Source organism: Ochotona princeps, chromosome 2, assembly GCF_030435755.1.
Source record: "Ochotona princeps isolate mOchPri1 chromosome 2, mOchPri1.hap1, whole genome shotgun sequence".
Classification (NCBI taxonomy): domain Eukaryota; kingdom Metazoa; phylum Chordata; class Mammalia; order Lagomorpha; family Ochotonidae; genus Ochotona; species Ochotona princeps.
The window spans coordinates 897,278-914,056 of record NC_080833.1 but is presented as its reverse complement, the minus strand read 5'-3'; the positions used below and the strand labels follow the sequence as shown (position 1 = coordinate 914,056).

Here is a 16,779-nt window from a genome sequence, read left to right as displayed (position 1 = left end):
ATAACCAACCCTGGAACATACCACAACAAGCCACCAACAATCCACATCAACCCACACTCACCCCCATAACCAACCCAGCAACATACCACAACAAGCCACCAACAACCCACAGCAACCCACACTCACCCCCATAACCAACCCAGGAACATACCACAACAAGCCACCAACAACCACCAACAACCCACACTCACCCCCATAACCAACCAAGGAACACACCACAACAAGCCACCAACAACCCACATCAACCCCCATAATCAACCTAGGAACATACCACAACAAGTCACCAACAACCCATATCAACCCACAGCCACCACCCGTAACCAATCCAGGAACCTACTGCAACAAGCCACCAACAACCCACATCAACCCACAGCCACCACCTGTAACCAACCCAGGAACATACCACAACAAGCCACCAACAACCACCATAATCAACCCAGGAACATATCACAACAAGCCACCAACAACCCACATCAACCCCCATAACCAACCCAGGAACATACCACAACAAGCCACCAACAACCCACATCAACCCACAGCCACCACCCGTAACCAACCCAGGAACATACCACAACAAGCCACCAACAACCCACATCAACCCACAGCCACCACCTGTAACCAACCCAGCAACATACCACAACAAGCCACCAACAACCCACATCAACCCACACTCACCCCCCTAATCAACCCAGGAACCTACTGCAACAAGCCACCAACAACCCACATCAACCCACAACCACCACCACCCGTAACCAACCCAGTAACCCACTGCCACCCCTAACCAACCCACATCAACCCACTGCAACAAGCCACCAACAACCCACATCAACCCACACTCACCCCATAACCAACCCAGGAACATACCACAACAAGCCACCAACAACCCACAGCCACCCCCTGTAACCAACCCAGGAACCTACCGCAACAAGCCACCAACAACCCACATCAACCCACAATCACCACCCGTAATCAGCCCAGGAACCTACCGCAACAAGCCACCAACAACCCACATCAACCCACAATCACCACCCATAATCAACCCAGGAACATACCACAACAAGCCACCAACAACCCACATCAACCCATAACCACTACCTGTAACCAATCCAGGAACATACCGCAACAAGCCACCAACAACCACCAATAACCCACAGTCACCACCCATATTCAATCCAGGAACATACCACAACAAGTCACCAACAACCCACATCATCCCCCATAGACCAACCCAGGAACATATCACAACAAGCCACCAACAACCCACATCAACCCCCATAACCAACCCAGGAACATACCACAACAAGCCACCAACAACCCACAGCCACCCCCTGTAACCAACCCAAGAACCTACCGTAACAAGCCACCAACAACCCACATCAACCCACAGTAACCCCAATAACCAACCCAGGAACATACCATAACAAGACACCAACAACCACCAACAACCCACACTCACCCCCATAACCAACCCAGGAACATACCACAATAAGCAACCAACAACCCACATCAACCCACAGCCACCACCCGTAACCAACCCAGGAACATATCACAACAAGCCACCAACAACCCCAAATTCAACCCACAGCCACCACCTGTAACCAACCCAGGAACATACCACAACAAGACACCAACAACCACCAACAACCCACACTCACCCCCATAATCAACCCAGGAACATACCACAACAAGCCACCCACAACCCACATCAACCCACACTCACCCCCGTAACCAACCCAGGAACCCACCACAACAAGCCACCAACAACCCCAAATTCAAACCAACCACCACCGATAAGCAACCAATCCTCAGTTACCACCAGCGCACAACCACGCACTAATAACTCACTGACCATCCACCCACAATAACCAAGCAACTCAACAATGAATCATCGAGAAGACACTGACCACACATATCACTGTGACAAGTTATCAATCAGCCAGCCACCCTGCTCCTGGCAGCCATGAGTTCATACCCCACCCCCGCCCCGGGGAGCTGCATGCATGCCATGGGGATCCTTCCCTTCCCACTGGAGCTGCACGCGTGGCACAGCCCTCCCATGTGCACCCCAGCAGAGCAGGTTCATGGCCACCAGGGTGCAGCCTGTGGCAGCAGCACCACTGGACCTCAGACTCAGTGTCCCAGGTGCCACGCGGTAGCCCCAGCCTTGGGCCCCGCCCCACCCACCTGAGTCAGGGAGTGCCCCCGGCTTCAGGACCAGAAGATGGACAGGCAGCAGGTACGGGGGGTGGGGCTGTGACAACAGTGGAGACCCCATCACCATCAGCCCAGAACAGCAGCTCCAGGAGGAGCAGCCTCCACATCCCACGAAGAGACGGGGCAGGCGGCATCACCCAGCCAGCCCAGGGCCCAGGCACTCCCTCGCACCCTTCTGTCCCTCCAGTTTCACAGCCCCTGGAGGCAGACAGCAGAGTAGGACTGGCTGTAGGTGGCTGGAATCACAGATCACACGAGCCCAGGAAACAGTCAGCCCTGGACAGTGCGCCCCCCCAGAGCTCTGGACCCACTGAGGCTCTTTAGATGAATGGGGAGGGGCCTAATGACTCAGAAGCGCCCCGAATCCATCATCCTGGTAACTTTTCAGAGGACACTGGGAGGACCCATGAGGACAGGAGACATGGAGATGAGGTGTCTGAGCCAGGGAGGCCAGGGGCATTAGGCCATGAAGTGGCCCTAGGGGCTGGAGAGGGCTGGGGACCCCAACAGCCTTCCTGCCTCATATCTGGGGAGCCTCGGATCCACGGTACCAAGCAGACAGACTGGGAACACAGCCCCTGGCTTCCAGGTACCCGACAGACGGGGCCCAGCCTGCAGGGGGCAGCCTCGCTCAGCAAGAGCCCCGGTCCACCTGCTGCACCCCAGGCGGCCAGGCTCAACCTCAGCCCCCAAGGGCACGTGACCAGCACGGCCAGCCCGTCCTGCCCCACAGGTTGCCAACCAACACAAGGAGCCTGCATTCCTGATGGGGTCACCTGCTTCGCCCACAGCTCTCCGTCCCCAAAGGTGCTGCAGACACCCAGCCCAGGCAGAATGCCAGCCAGGCTCCACCCTGGCATGTCCCCTCCCCACAGCTCCCAGCTGACACGCACCATGGGTGCTGGCCCGGCATGAAGTCAGAGCCCAGGGCAGGGAGGATCTCTGAGCTGAGGCCACTCCATCGCTGTGGCCAGGACGCAGCGAGCACTCAGCGTCGTGAGACGCGTGGCCTGGGCCAGGCATCTGGCACAGCGGTGTAGCCAGAGTCGGGTGTCCTGTGCTGGAGCACCTGGTTCAAGTCCTGGCTACTCCCTTCCTCCCTACGCCCTGCTCATGCACTGCTCTGGGAGCCAGCAGCTAAGGGCTCAGGTGCCTGCACCCCGGCCACCCACAGGAGACCTGGACAGACCCCAGCCAAAGTGGAGCTCTGGGGAGTGACCGGCAGATGAATCTGTCCGTCTCTCTGCCTTGGTCAGTACTGTGGCATAGCAAGCTAAGTTTCTGCGTGTAGTGCAGGCATCCCATATGGGTTCGGTTCGAGTCCTGGTTACTCCACTTCCCATCCAGCTCCCTGATTATGGCTGGAAAAGCAGCAGAGGACGGCTCAGCACTTTGCCCTTGCATCCGCGCGAGACCCAGTTCTGGCCACGGTGGTTATCTGGGAAATGAACCAGTACATGGAAGACCTCACTTCTGTTTCCTTCTCTTTCTCTGCTTTTCAAATAAAAATAAGGGCCTGGCACGATAGCATAGCGGTTAAAGTCCTTGCCTTGAATGCGCCAGGATCCCATATGGTCGCTGGTTTGCATCCCGGCGGCCCCACCTCCCATCCAGCTCCCTGCTTGTGGCCTGGGAAAGCAGTTGAGGACGACCCAGAGCCTTGGGACCCTGCACCCGCATGGGAGACCTGGAAGAGACTCCTGGCTTTGGATTGGCTCAGCTCCAGCCGTTGCAGCCACTTGGGGAGTGAATCAGCGGACGGAAGATCTTCCCTCTGTCTCTCCTACTCTCTGTATACCTGCCTTTCCAATAAAAATAAATAAATCTTTAAAAAAAAATAAGAGATAGGGCCCGGCGCAATACTGTAATGGTTAAGGTCCTCGCCTTGAACGCTCTGGGATCCCATATGGGCACCGGTTCTAATCCCAGCTGCTCCACTTCCCATCCAGCTCCCTGCTTGTGGCCTGGGAAAGCAGTCGAGGATGGCCCAAAGCTTTGGGACCCTGCACCCACCTGGGAGAACCCGGAAGAGGTTCCAGGTTCCCGGCTTCGGATCGGCGCAGCACCGGCCATTGCGGCCACTTGGGGAGTGAATCATCAGATGGAAGATCTTCCTCTCTGTCTCTCCTCCTCTCTGTACATCTGCCTTTCCAATAAAACAAATAAATCTTAAAAAAAAAAGAGATAAATGAATCAATAACGGGGACATCGTAAAATTCACAAATTTACAAAGATTAAACAGCACAACCAATAGGGCAGAGAAGTGAGAACAGGGAGCCAACCCCGGGCGGAGAACGGGGCAGCGCAGGCGACACCGGCAGCGCAGGACGCTCGGGGCCGAGGGCAGCGGTCACAGAGCAGTGACGGCCACTGCCAGCCACCTACCCTGCAAGAGCTGGACCTGGGGAGGGGACAGAGAGACATCCCGCTCTCTGCCTTCCACGGGACCCGCAAGGAGCCCCAGGAGTGGGGTGAACCACCTGCCCGAGAGTTGGGAAAAGGGACCGAGTCCAGACTCAAAGGCCATGGGCAGAGGCCCGGAGCAGGCCCGGAGTAGGTGGCTGTGACATGAGCTCGGCCGGCAGGTGGAGGGCTCAGTGCTGTCCCTTGGCTGGCCACGCAGCCCTGAGGAGCGTGGCAGTAACTCCGCGCTGTCCCTTGGCCGGCCACGCAGCCCTGAGGAGCGTGGCAGTAACTCCGCGCTGTCCCTTGGCCGGCCACGCAGCCCTGAGGAGCGTGGCAGTAACTCCTCACACACGGAACCATGCTGATGGTTGCACATGGTGGCCACAAGGACCCACCTGCGGGATGCCAGGACAGCTCAGGAGCAGAGGGCAGGGGTGCAGGGTGCCTGGCTGCCAGGGCCTGGGGATCTCAGTGGAGGCCAAAAATGCACCAGCAAAACCCACAGATATCCCCCCGGCCCCGTCACGGTGACCCACGGATCCCTCGGCCCTGTCACAATGACCCACGGATTCACCCCTGGCCCCGTCACAGTGACCCACGGATCCCCCTGCCCCGTCACGGTGACCCACGGATCCCCCCCTGTCACGGTGACCCACTGCTCACAGTCCCAGTGACACTTCCCGCAGACAGGAAAGCCCGGGCAGTAGAGTCCCGGCAGGAGCAGAGCAGGACCACAGGCCAGGTGCCTGACTTCAGGGCAAGCACGAAGAATGGCCAGTGCCCTGCTCACAGAGCCCAGGGGCACAGGCTGACCCCGACTCTCCACAGCCAAGTGGGATGCAGGACACGGCCCCGGAGCCCCCTGGTCCCAGCCGGGCCCCACTCCCACATCTGGCTCGGCTCCCTAGGAGGCAGCAGGCCAGCTGAGGTTGCTGGCTCCCGCCGTGCACAGGAGACCTGGCCAGACACTCCCCGAGCAGCTGCAAGCATTTGAGAATGAATCGGCAGGTACACGCACATGCTCTGTGCTTCAAAATCAATGTTTTAAGATTTATTCATTTGGGGGGCTGGAGTGATGGCTAAATTGGCTAATCCTCTACCCCATATGGGCAGCAGTTCAAGTCCTGGCTGCTCCACTTCCCATCCAGCTCCCTGCCTAATGCTTGGGGAGCAGTGGAGGACGCCCCACGTGCGTGGGTCCCTACACCTGCTTGGGAGACCTGGAAGAAGCTCCTGGCTTCGGATCAGCTCGGCTCCAGCCAGTGCAGCCATTTGGAAAGTGAATCGGCAAACGGAAGATCTCTGTGTCTCCTTCTCTCTGTAAATCTGCCTTTCCAATTAAAAAAAAAAAATTGTTAAGAGATCTATTTATTCTTATTGGAAAGAAAATTTACAGACTGACGGGCAGAACTGGATGACTCCCCAAATCGCTACAACGGCCAGAGCTGAGCCGATGTGCAGCCAGGAGCTTCTTCCGAGTCTCCCACGTGGGTGCCGATCCTCTGCTGCTTCCCAGGCCACCAGCGGACAGCAGGAGGCAAGGCAGTCAGCACACGAACCGGCACCCCAGTGGGATGGCAGCACTGCGGGGGAAGGATTAGCACGCTACACCACGGCACTGGCCCCTGCCTCTCAAATAAAATTTTGGAAAAATATTTTTAACTTTGGGGAGAGAAACGAATATCTGAATTGTGTAAATCAGGTGACCAGGCTCACCGGCCTCAGGAAATGCCAACAAACACCAGAAGAGACACCACTGTGTGTCGGGACAGACTCTTCCGGGAAGTGGAAGGCTACGAGCGCTGGCGGAACAGGGAGAAGTCACTGCCACAGGGAGCGTGAGGTGGCTCACAAAAACCATAGCAGTTAGCACATGCTCTGGCAGGGCCACCTCCAGGCCTGGGCCCAAAGCCAGGGCAGGCCGCACTCAGAGCAGTGTCCACAGCCACACGCGTGATGGGACACGCACCAGAGCAAACAGGAAGTCCTGGCACCTGCTACGGCACAGGGGCCAAGGCTGTGACTGGGTTGGGGTCCTCCTGACGGATGGGTTGGGGCAGTGACTCCAGAGGCCAAGGGGAATGGACGGCGGGCACAGCGAGACGGGCAGCTTTGGCGACAGTCAGCCGGAAACGACGGCAGGACCACACATGTGGACCAGACACCAGAGAAGTGGTACAGAGTGGACGCCTCCAGCGCCCTCGGCATGTAGAAGTATGCGTGGAATGTGCCAGAAGGTACTCAGTGAGAGTCTACGCAGCCTTTCAGCTAGAGGTGCCCATGTTCTCAGTGTTCACCCCACATGTCCTCCACTGGGGCCCTTGTCAGCTCAAGGGTGCCAAGCGTCTACACCGAGGCTGGCCTCGGGCACCGTGGCTAAGGACAGGCAGCTGCGACACCAGGGTGGCCACAGGTGGCCAGACCTGAGCTGTACTTTGCCAAGCACACAGGAACCACCGAGGCCTGCAGCCCAGGCGAGGCGTGTGTCGCTTCTCTCTCTCCTGTGACCCTGTGGGGCAGCTGGACGGACGCCAGTGTCCACAGTGGGGATGGTGGACACTTGCCCTCCCTGCCCTCAGGCCCTGCCCCACCCAGCAGGAGGCCAAGCAGTCGGCAGTGCCCCAGGTCCCGGGAAGGCATGTCGAGGGCCCACTCGGCAGGGCAAGCCCTCCCCCAATCCCACACCCTACTTCCACCTGGCTGGGTGTGGTCTCCGCCAGGTACAGAAAGGGCTGAGGCAGGGGTGGGGCTACCATGGGTTCCCTGGCTCCGTGACAAGGACCACATGGGGCAGGAGAGACAGTCTCCTGACCACAATCACCTCAGCCAGTCACCCCAATCCTCCGTCACCCCAATTCCCCATCACCCCAGCCACCCTAATTCCCCTAACCCCAGCCACCAGTGACCCCAATTCCCCATCACCCCATCCATCACCCCAATCTCCCATCATCCCAGCACCTCAGCCAGTCACCCCAGTCACCTCAGCCACCAGTCACCCCAATCCCGTCACCTCAGCCACCAGTCACCCCAATCCCGTCACCTCAGCCACCAGTCACCCCAATCCCCCATCACCCATTCATAGCCACTGCAGTCACCCCAATCCCCCATCACCCAGTCACCTCGGCCACCAGTCACCCCAGTCACCCCAATTCCCCATCACCCAGTCACCTCGGCCACCAGTCACCCCAGTCACCCCAATTCCCCATCACCTAGCACCTCGGCCAGTCACCCCAGTCACCCCAATCCCTCATCACCCCAGTCACCTCGGCCACCCCAATTCCCCATCACCCCAGTCACCTCGGCCACCAGTCACCCCAATCCCCCATCATCCAGCACCTCGGCCACCAGTCACCCCAGTCATCCCAATTCCCCATCACCCCAGTCACCTCGGCCACCAGTCACCCCAATCCCCCGTCACCCAGCACCTCAGCCACCAGTCACCCCAATCCCCCGTCACCCAGCACATCAGCCACCAGTCACCCCAATCCCTCATCACCCCAGTCACCTCAGCCACCAGTCACCCCAATCCCTCATCACCCAGCACCTCAGCCACCAGTCACCCCAGCCGCCTGGGGGCAGCACCTCAGCCCCTGGAACCCTCGCAGTGAGTCACTCCTGGAGGACAGTCCCCAGGGAAGGCTCCAGCACAGGTGAGGCCCCCAGGCAAGGTCACGGCCAGGGTCAGCCCCATGTGGAGGAAGACCCCGGGGAGCGTCCCACACAGGCTGTTGGCTGCTACGTGTGGGGTCCCCAGCCCCACCCCAGCCTTCCTTGCACCACGCTCCTCAGCTGGCCCACACCTGGGGAGCCCTGCGCCGGCCCCCAATTCCACATGAGCCAGACAGACACGCCTGGCCTCTGGCAGCCTGCGGCCCTCTCCTCATGGCCCTAAGGCACAGCATGTCCACACCCTGACCACCGGCCAGCCTTGCCTGCATGCACCCAGTCCACCTCGGCCTCTTTTACCCCAGCGCCATGAATGCCACTTGCCTGCCCATCACTGCCCTGTGTGTATGACCTGTGTGTGACCGCCATGGGGTGTCTGCTCGGTCACTGCCTCCTGCCAGGACTCACCAGGTTACACCATCTCCCAGACATGAAGGAGCACGCCCAGGGCTGAGTGAGCAACGTGCCCCCAGCGCCCCTGCAGCCCCCGCGCCCCTGCAGCCCCCCGTCCTGGGGACCAGCAGCTGCCTCCTCCACAGTCACTGCCCTGGCCCTGGCCCTGGCCCCACTCAGCCCTGGTGGCTACAAGGCTGGGGCCGACAGAGCACACCCCACTGCTGCCGCCCAGTGAGCAGGTGGCTATTCCGTGTGCAGCGAGCATGCGCTGCCCAGGGCACCGTCACACCCAAAGCCCACAGCCACAGCCACTGCCCAGTGGATGCGTGGCCAGTGGCGACTCACTGTCTTCTCCGGGACACGGCATGCCTGGCTGCTCCGGTATGCTGGGGAACACTGCAGGAGGAGAGGGGAGAGAGGGGTCAGTGCCGCCCAGCGCCCCCAGACGCAAGCCCAACCCAGTGGGTGAGACCAAGACACCCCCAAATCTGTGGCAACAGCGACAGGAGGGGCCCCAGGGGCGCCCCACAGTCCAGGACAGGAAGAGCCGGGATCGCTGCTCCTTCCTGGCCAGCCAAAGCCAGAACTGGATCCCAACACCTTGTGGGAGTGCAGGGACGTCCTGCCGGGGCTGGATTCAGTCAGGGCACAAGACTCAAGCCCCAGGACCCTCCAGGAACCCCCAGAGGTTGGGACCCCCAGGGCTATGGGACCTGCGTGGGGCTGCGAGTCTGAGCACACCTCCCTCTGAGCCGTCCGCTGGCCATCACTCACCGTGAAGGATGAGGCCGTCATCCCTGCGCTGAGAGGCCAGGCGGAAAGCCTCCCCCAGCTCCATCTGCGAGGACACGGTACACGGGTCACCTGTACCAGAGAGACGTCACTGAGGGGCACTGGAGAGGAGGCCTGGGGAGGGCAGAGTATGGCTGCCCAAACTGCTCCCGGGACAGCCCCAGCCCACATCCCCTGTGAGCCCTGGCCAATACCCAAGGCCAACGAGCCCATGCCCAGCCCTGACCCCTGGGCCGCGCAGGACGAGCAGGATGCAGGGCGGATCCACATGGCTGGACCCCGACAGAGCTGGATGTGGCCAGCACAAGGGTCCGCCCACCTCCCTGCGGCTTTAGCTGCCAGGCAACCTGTGAAGAGGCGGCCACCCAGTCTCCCCACTGCCCAGTTTCTTGCAGAGGGAACATGGAGGGACCGAGGAGAGAGGGAAAGGCTGGGGCCCAGGGGACCCCTGTAGCTGGCCCCAGCGGGAGGTCCGACGCACCTTCGCTGTCCACCCACTTAAGGGTGAGCGGGTGCTGCTGGTGTAGGCCACACATGTCCCTCACTTCCTCACAGAGCTCCTCGAAGGTGGTGGCCGCGTCCACGCTGGTAATGAAGATGTCCCTGGGCAAGGAGTGCATACGCACAGTCACCATGGCAGCCCACGTGATGGCCAAGGAACCACGCGTCGACTAACCCACACGCGCTGCTCCCCGGCCCTGCCCCAGACAGCCCTGGCCACAGCGTTCCCTCATTCACTCATGGATTTATTTGCAAAGAAAAAGAACAGATCTTCTATCCACTGGTCTACTTTCCAGGGGGCCACCGTGGCCAGGGCCCGGCCATCCTGAAGCCAGGAGCTTCTTCCAGGTCTCCCACATGGGTACAGGGGCCCAAGGACCTGGGCCGTCCCCGACTGCTCTCCCAGGCCCCACGCAGGGAGCTGGACGTGAGGTGGGGCAGCCGGGATTCACGCTGGCTCCCACGTGGGATGCTTACACTGCCGACTGCAATGCTTGAAAACGGGCAGACGAAAGGGTTCTTCCGGGGTGAGAGGGAGGACCGCCCAGGGGAATCCAGACAGCTGTACCTGCTCCAGGATGGGGTGGCTGCTGGGGTTGGGGGAACCAGGCCAGCCCCATCCCCACACTCACCTGTCACCCACAGCAAAAGGGGGCTGCCCGGACGACACCCCCGGAGCTGGCTGCAGGTGCCGCCCCATCCCCGCGCTCACCGTCAGCGGCTCATCGGGGGGCTCCGTGCCCACGTGCTCAGCACCAAGGAAGCCATTAGGGCTGCCGGTCAGTGCCACCTGTGCCCCGTGGCCCAGGTGCAGCACCTCAAACCAAAACTTCCAGAACAAAACCGGGGCAGCGAGGGGCCAGCACCACTAGACCAACCTCCCACCCAGGACCTTCTCAATTCTTGGGCGACCTCTGTCGTCGGGCCTTGGGGACAAGGAGGAAGGGGTAGCCCTCTTTTAAAGAATGGACAATCCTCAGTATCTGGCCACAGCAGGTGTTGGGACAGGGCAGGGCCCCAGGCAGCAGCAGGCTGACGGCAGGAAGACGAAAGGCCTGGAACCCGAGTGCACAAGTTGAACCCTCCAACAACCCCCTCGTTCCCCTCCTCAACATAAGGGGTAACCAGAGCCGCCCCAGGGGCCAGAGAAGGAGGGCGTGGCCAGTGGCCAACAGCTCAGTTCAGAGCCTGGTCAGCGCCCCAGACTCTCCCAGGGGCCCAGCCTGCCAGGGCTGCTGCTTGCTGGGGCTCAGGGCAGGCAGGCCAGAGCCCGCAGGCTGTGATCCTGCGTCCCGGACACACACAGCGCTGACCGGGCTCACACGCAGCTGGGCCGGGTCAGCGCCCCAGAAATCCTGCTTCCCTTCTCCGGCACACACACCACACATGGGGCAGGGCGGGCCCCCAGATCCCGCAAAGTACACCCTGAGGCCAGAGGCTGACCCCTCTCCTCCGAATCAGAGGGCGCAATCAAGGCGGGGCCGCACCCTGAAGGTGCCCCCCGGCCGCCTGTACCAGGGGCTCCACCTGCCCCTCCAAGAAAGACCATTCGGGCAGCACGAGGGGTCCAGGCTGCGGGCCAGGCAGCGCTGCACCTGGCCACACCCCGTCCTCCCGCCCGCAGCCGCCCGGGGCATCGGCCAAGTGTCCAGCGCTCTGGGGCCGGGCGGACGCGCCTAGCCGATGACCACAGCCTAGCCGATGACCACAGCTGCTCCCCGCCCCAGTGCACAGCGGGGCGCGGCGGGGCGGGCACTGCGGGTCCGCGGCCGCGCCTGGCGGTCCCCACCAAGTCCCAAGCCAACTTCGGGCACTGGCAAAAGGCTACAAGCTCGCGACCTCGCTTCCCCGTGGGACGAAAACTTCATCCTCGGCGCGGGAGCTGGGCGTGCGGTTCCCCGGCCGCCGTGGAGACGTCAACAAGCCGGGCCGCCCCGCCCGGGGGGGGCTCCCGAGGCGGCGGTCCCGGGTTCGCGCCCGCCCGCCCGCGGCAGCGTCCACGCGGCCCCGACGGCTCACCCGCTGTAGTGCGCCTTCAGCCGGACGCGGCCGCCGCTCCCGTCCATCTTGGGGCCGGCCCTGCTGGGCATGGCGCGCCCCGCCGGCCGCCGTCAGCGTCCTGCCCCGGGCCCTCGGGCCATGGCGCGGGCCTCCCGCGGGGCCAAAGCGCGCGGTGAGGGACCGCGGGCCGGCGGGACCGACTCACGGAGCTCGGCGCGGGCCGGGGGCGCGGCCTGCGGGGGCGCGCGGGGACGGGGGGCGCGCGGGGCTCGGCCCGTCCGGAATATGGCCGACCCGGGCCGGCCGGCGGCCAATCGGCGGGGCGGGCGGTCCCGGGGCGGGGGCCGTGGCACCTGCGGCCAATGAGGGCCAGGCGGGGCCTCCACCTGGGCCAATCCCCGGGGGACCCCGCGGCGCGGCCCAATGGCGGGCGCGGAGGTGTTTACCTGCGCACGGGCGCGGCCGCACCTGAGGCCAATGGGCGCGCGTGGCCGGCCCCTCCCCGGCGCCCCGGGCCGCTCGGGACGCGCCGGGAGCCGGCGGGGGGCGCGCCGCTGGGCGTGTGCGGGTGGACGGCCGAGGGCGCACCGCGCCCCGCAGCCCAGGGTGGGCGGCAGCGCTGTCCGGGCTCGGCTGGTTCTCCGAGCCCCTGCGCCCCTGGCCCGCGGAGCCCCGCGCCGCAGCAGGGCAGGGTGGGCCAGGCCGGTGGGCGGTGCGGGGGACATTTTCATCTTTGAAAGGCTCTGGGGAAAGACCGAGACCGTCCACCGCTGGTTCGCTTCCCGGGCCGAGCGGAGCCAGGAGCCTGGAATCCCCCTCGGGGACTGCCCCGTGGGCCGCGGGGACCCTTCCCGGGATGCGCATCAGCGGAGGAGTTGGGGGGCGTTGCAGCTGCCTGTTCGAGGCCCTTGCACCCCGCATTCTCGGCCGCTCTCCTCCCCGCCAGGCACAGCGTCTTCTTACAGGGCTTCTGCACCCCTCCCGCGTCTCTCTCCCCGCAACATGCCTTCCTCGGAGCACCCCAGGGCGGTGGTCGCTGCCTTCCCGGGATGCGCATCAGCGGAGGAGTTGGGGGGCGTTGCAGCTGCCTGTTCGAGGCCCTTGCACCCCGCATTCTCGGCCGCTCTCCTCCCCGCCAGGCACAGCGTCTTCTTACAGGGCTTCTGCACCCCTCCCGCGTCTCTCTCCCCGCAACATGCCTTCCTCGGAGCACCCCAGGGCGGTGGTCGCTGCCACCCAGCTCTGAGAGCCAGCGCTCACTCTCGGCCCAGCTCCCTCCATCTGCAGGTCGGGCAGCCCCTCCCAGCGCCCAGCCTCCAGCTGTGGCCTCTGCCCGACCCTAGCCACACCCTCTCCTACTGGCCCCCTCTCCTCGCTGGCCCCAACCCCGGCAGTGCCTGCACCCCACTCCTTCCTGCCATCACGGGCCAGCTGCCCGTCAGGGCCTCTGCCTGGGCGGGCCCTGCCTGCCGGGAGGTCTTCCTGCTGCGCTGCTGCTGCGCTGGGCTCCCCCACCCTCCCCATGCCTGCCCACGTCTCACAGCAGGGCAGGTCAAGTCCAGCCATCCACCTCCCTGGCCCCTTGGCCTGGCAGGGCCCCAAACCTTGCAGCTCTCCCCTGGGGGAACACAGGGCACCCCCACAGCTGCGGGCAGGACATCCAGCGCCAGCCTGGCACGAGGCCCCTTCTACCCAGGGAGGGGAGTGAAGGTGTGGCTGGGCTGATCTTGGCTGTTGGCGGGAAACCCATCTGAGCCCCGGCCTGGGAAGGAAGGGCCTTGGTCCCAGGACCGAATCCTGGAGAGAGGCCTTGTGGCACCACCTCCCGCTGCTCCCTGCCCCCAGCAGGCTTCGCACAGGCCTGCCGGACCCTGCTGGACCCTGCTCACAGCCTCTGGGAGGGTGGCAACAGATCACAGTGTGGGCAGGGGTGTCCCTGAGGCCCCAGCTGCAGGCTGTGGGGACTGCAACCGCCTGTCCCCAGGGGCCCTGTCCTCCCTGACCTCTTCCCGGTGAGAGAAGTGGCTGTTTACTCGACTTGCTGGCCACGCCCCCTGGCCCAGGGCAGGGAGGGGTGAGTGAGGAGGTGCGGGGAAGGGGCAGAGGGGACAGGGCTGCTGGCACTCAGGTTTCCAGGTCGGATTGGGCCTCTCCTGTGGGCGGAGCCTGCAGGTGACCCTTGAGCCCAAGGGCCCTGGGCAGCACAGGCTAAAGCAGTGACACCCTCGGCAGGCAGAGCTGGGGTGGGGCAGTCCTTCCCAGCCAGTGCAGGGCTGCCTAGGGGAAGGAGAGATGATGTCCCGGGGTGGAACCTTTGCTCCCTCAAGCTCCTTGTGAATCTGGGGGTCCCAGCGTGCCTTCTAGGACGGGGGGGGCTGACCCTCACTTTTGGGGTCCTCTGGCCCACCTCCAGGCGTTGCCTTCATCCTCAAAGCCTGGGACAGCCAGGAAGAGGGGACAGCGGGAGGAGCCTGGGTCATGGGTCAGCTCACCCTGCCGGGAAGACCACCCTGGGCGCAAGAGGGACACAGGACACCTGGTGACCGGGAGCAGATGCTTCCTTTCTGTCATAGAGCCAGGGACCTGCAGCCACGGCCCGGTGAGCGCACCGCTCCCCCACGTGTGTGTCCACGTGTCCACACATCCATTTTCCCTTGTGTGAACAAGTACCCATGTGTCCATGTGCACAGTCTGCGAAGGAGCCCTCCCTTCCTTATTTGTCTCTGTGTTTATGTGAAAGAAGGAAGAGTGACAGGGAGTGTGACCTTCCATCCGCTGGCTTGCTCCTGTGTTCACGACAGCTGGTCACCTCCGTCCAGGAGCCAGGCGTCCCTCCATGCCTCCCACGCGGGAGGGCCCAGGAGCCGGATGTCCATCTATGCCTTCCACTTGGGAGAGCCCAGGAGCCGGGCGTCCCTCCGTGCCTCCCACACAGGAGGGTCCAGGAGCTGGACTTCGGTCCGCGCCTGCCACGCCTGCCACACGGGGAGGGCCCAGGTAGTGGCTGTACTCCTCCCAGGTGTCAGTAGGAGCTGGGACTGGCTGGGACTGGTCCCACAAGGGACGCAGGAATCACAAGGGCTTGCTGCACATCCAGCCCTGGGCTGCAGTCTTTGTGTATCGCCATGGGTCTGCACTCGTGTCCGCGGGTCTGCACCCTCTGCGGGTGTCCACCTTACGTTTTGGGCCCAGGTGTACCTGACCAGTGGCCGTCCTGGAGGCCTCCTGCAGGCTGACATGAGGCTGCCCTGGGCTGCGTCCAGCCTCCACCTGTTCACCTGGCCCCACGCAGCACCAACAGTGCCCAGGAGAGGGCGACAGAGGGCCACCCCAGGGAAGGGGCGCCCGGGCGGTCAGCTGGAGGTGCAGGGCTGCAAGCCCCTGGGGACGGCCATTCCCCACTCCAGGACATGCAGCTGCACCCTCAAGCAGGCCCCAGCCCGGGCCTGGCACCGTGGATGCCTCCTCAGCCTGGGGTCAGCAGCGTCCTTGTCATTATCATGCTGCCACAGCCTGACACTCCTGAGCAGTGGTCCCTGGCGTGCTGCGTGTGTACACACATGTCCATGGGAGTCTCTCTAATCGTGTATGGCCCTGGAGGGGGCAGGCTGAGGACCCACCCAGCAAGGGCGGGGGAGGGGTGCAGGGCAGAGGCAGCTAGGGCACAGGTTCCGGGCAGGGCCGGCGTGGACGCTGCTGGGCACTTGCCTGCCGAATCCCGGGGGGCTCTGCCTGCACTCACTGGGCTGTACTGCCCCTCCGAGGCGGGTGTCACAGCCGGGCCTCCGGAACGTGCAGGGGCTGCAGGCTGTCTGCACAGAGCGGGCCCCCACTCCCAGAGCCTGTCTGCACCATGTGGGTGGCCGGGCAGCTGCCCACCCCAGGGGGCCGCTCAAGGCTGGACCCTGCCCACCTTCATCCCCTTCCCGTGGTTATTTCAGATCCGGTGGGAGCTGGCGTTGGAGGGGCCCGTGCCAGGACCACGGTCGCCATGGCAATGCCGGCAGGCGCGTGGGGCTGCTACGAGTGTTATTTTAGCTTCATAAAAATAGACAAAACGACGGCTACCTCAAATGATCGCGGAGAGTCTGAGTTCCCCGTTGGAGCTGTATGCCCTTCCCGTGTCTGAGGGGGTCCAGGGCCCCAGGCATGCTCCCCCCAGGACCTGACCACGCCCTCCTCGGCTGGCCATGCTCTCTTGTCTCTCAGGGTCAGCTGCCCAGGCGTGTCCTGGAGGCCCAGCGTCCCTGGCAGGCACTGCTCGGACCATCTCAGAGCGGGCAGCCTGTGACAGGACTCGTCTGGCTTAGGGAGCTGAGGTCCACTGTGAATCCATGTGACCTTCAGGATGGGGCCTGCGACGCACACACCCTGGCACTCGCTCCAGGCAGGTGGGAGCTGCTCAGCTGGGACGAAGAGCAGCCGGCCCCTGGCCAACCGATGCTGGCCTCAGCAAGCTGGCAGATGGGCGGCAGGGCCCTGCCCAGCAGGAAGTCGCGCGCCCGGCTGCGTCCAGCCTTCCCTGGCTTTGGAGAGCAGCCCGGCTTCCCCTGCAGGGAGCAGGCCCCTGGGCCCCTCAGCTCCTTCAGCTCCCATCCTCAGCCCACACATGTCCATGTACGTCCACCCATGCCCACTCATGAGCGCCCAGATATCCTGAGTTAAGGTGAAGCCACCCCAGGGTGTCCTCTATGACCCCATGGTATAGCAGGCACCACACCAGGAATGAGGGGATGCCTGGGGATCCCACCCCCACCCTGAGCCCTCAGAGGGACCCAGGTACCCACCTCACACCCTAGCCCT

At 63.4% G+C, this 16,779-nt stretch overlaps 1 protein-coding gene across 1 annotated transcript in view; it reads right to left on the bottom strand.

The window, feature by feature from the left end:
* Window positions 1–12,277, bottom strand: part of PRKCZ (protein kinase C zeta) — a 45,387-nt gene extending 33,110 nt beyond the window's left edge. The window contains exons 1-4 of the mRNA XM_058674343.1: window positions 11,995–12,277; window positions 9,956–10,077; window positions 9,457–9,546; window positions 9,028–9,078 (exon numbers count right to left, since the gene is read on the bottom strand). Coding sequence (XP_058530326.1) covers window positions 9,028–9,078; window positions 9,457–9,546; window positions 9,956–10,077; window positions 11,995–12,065 — 334 coding nt within the window. The 5' untranslated portion in view covers window positions 12,066–12,277. The remainder of the gene's footprint in view (window positions 1–9,027; window positions 9,079–9,456; window positions 9,547–9,955; window positions 10,078–11,994) is intronic.
* Between the last annotated feature and the right edge of the window lie 4,502 nt (window positions 12,278–16,779).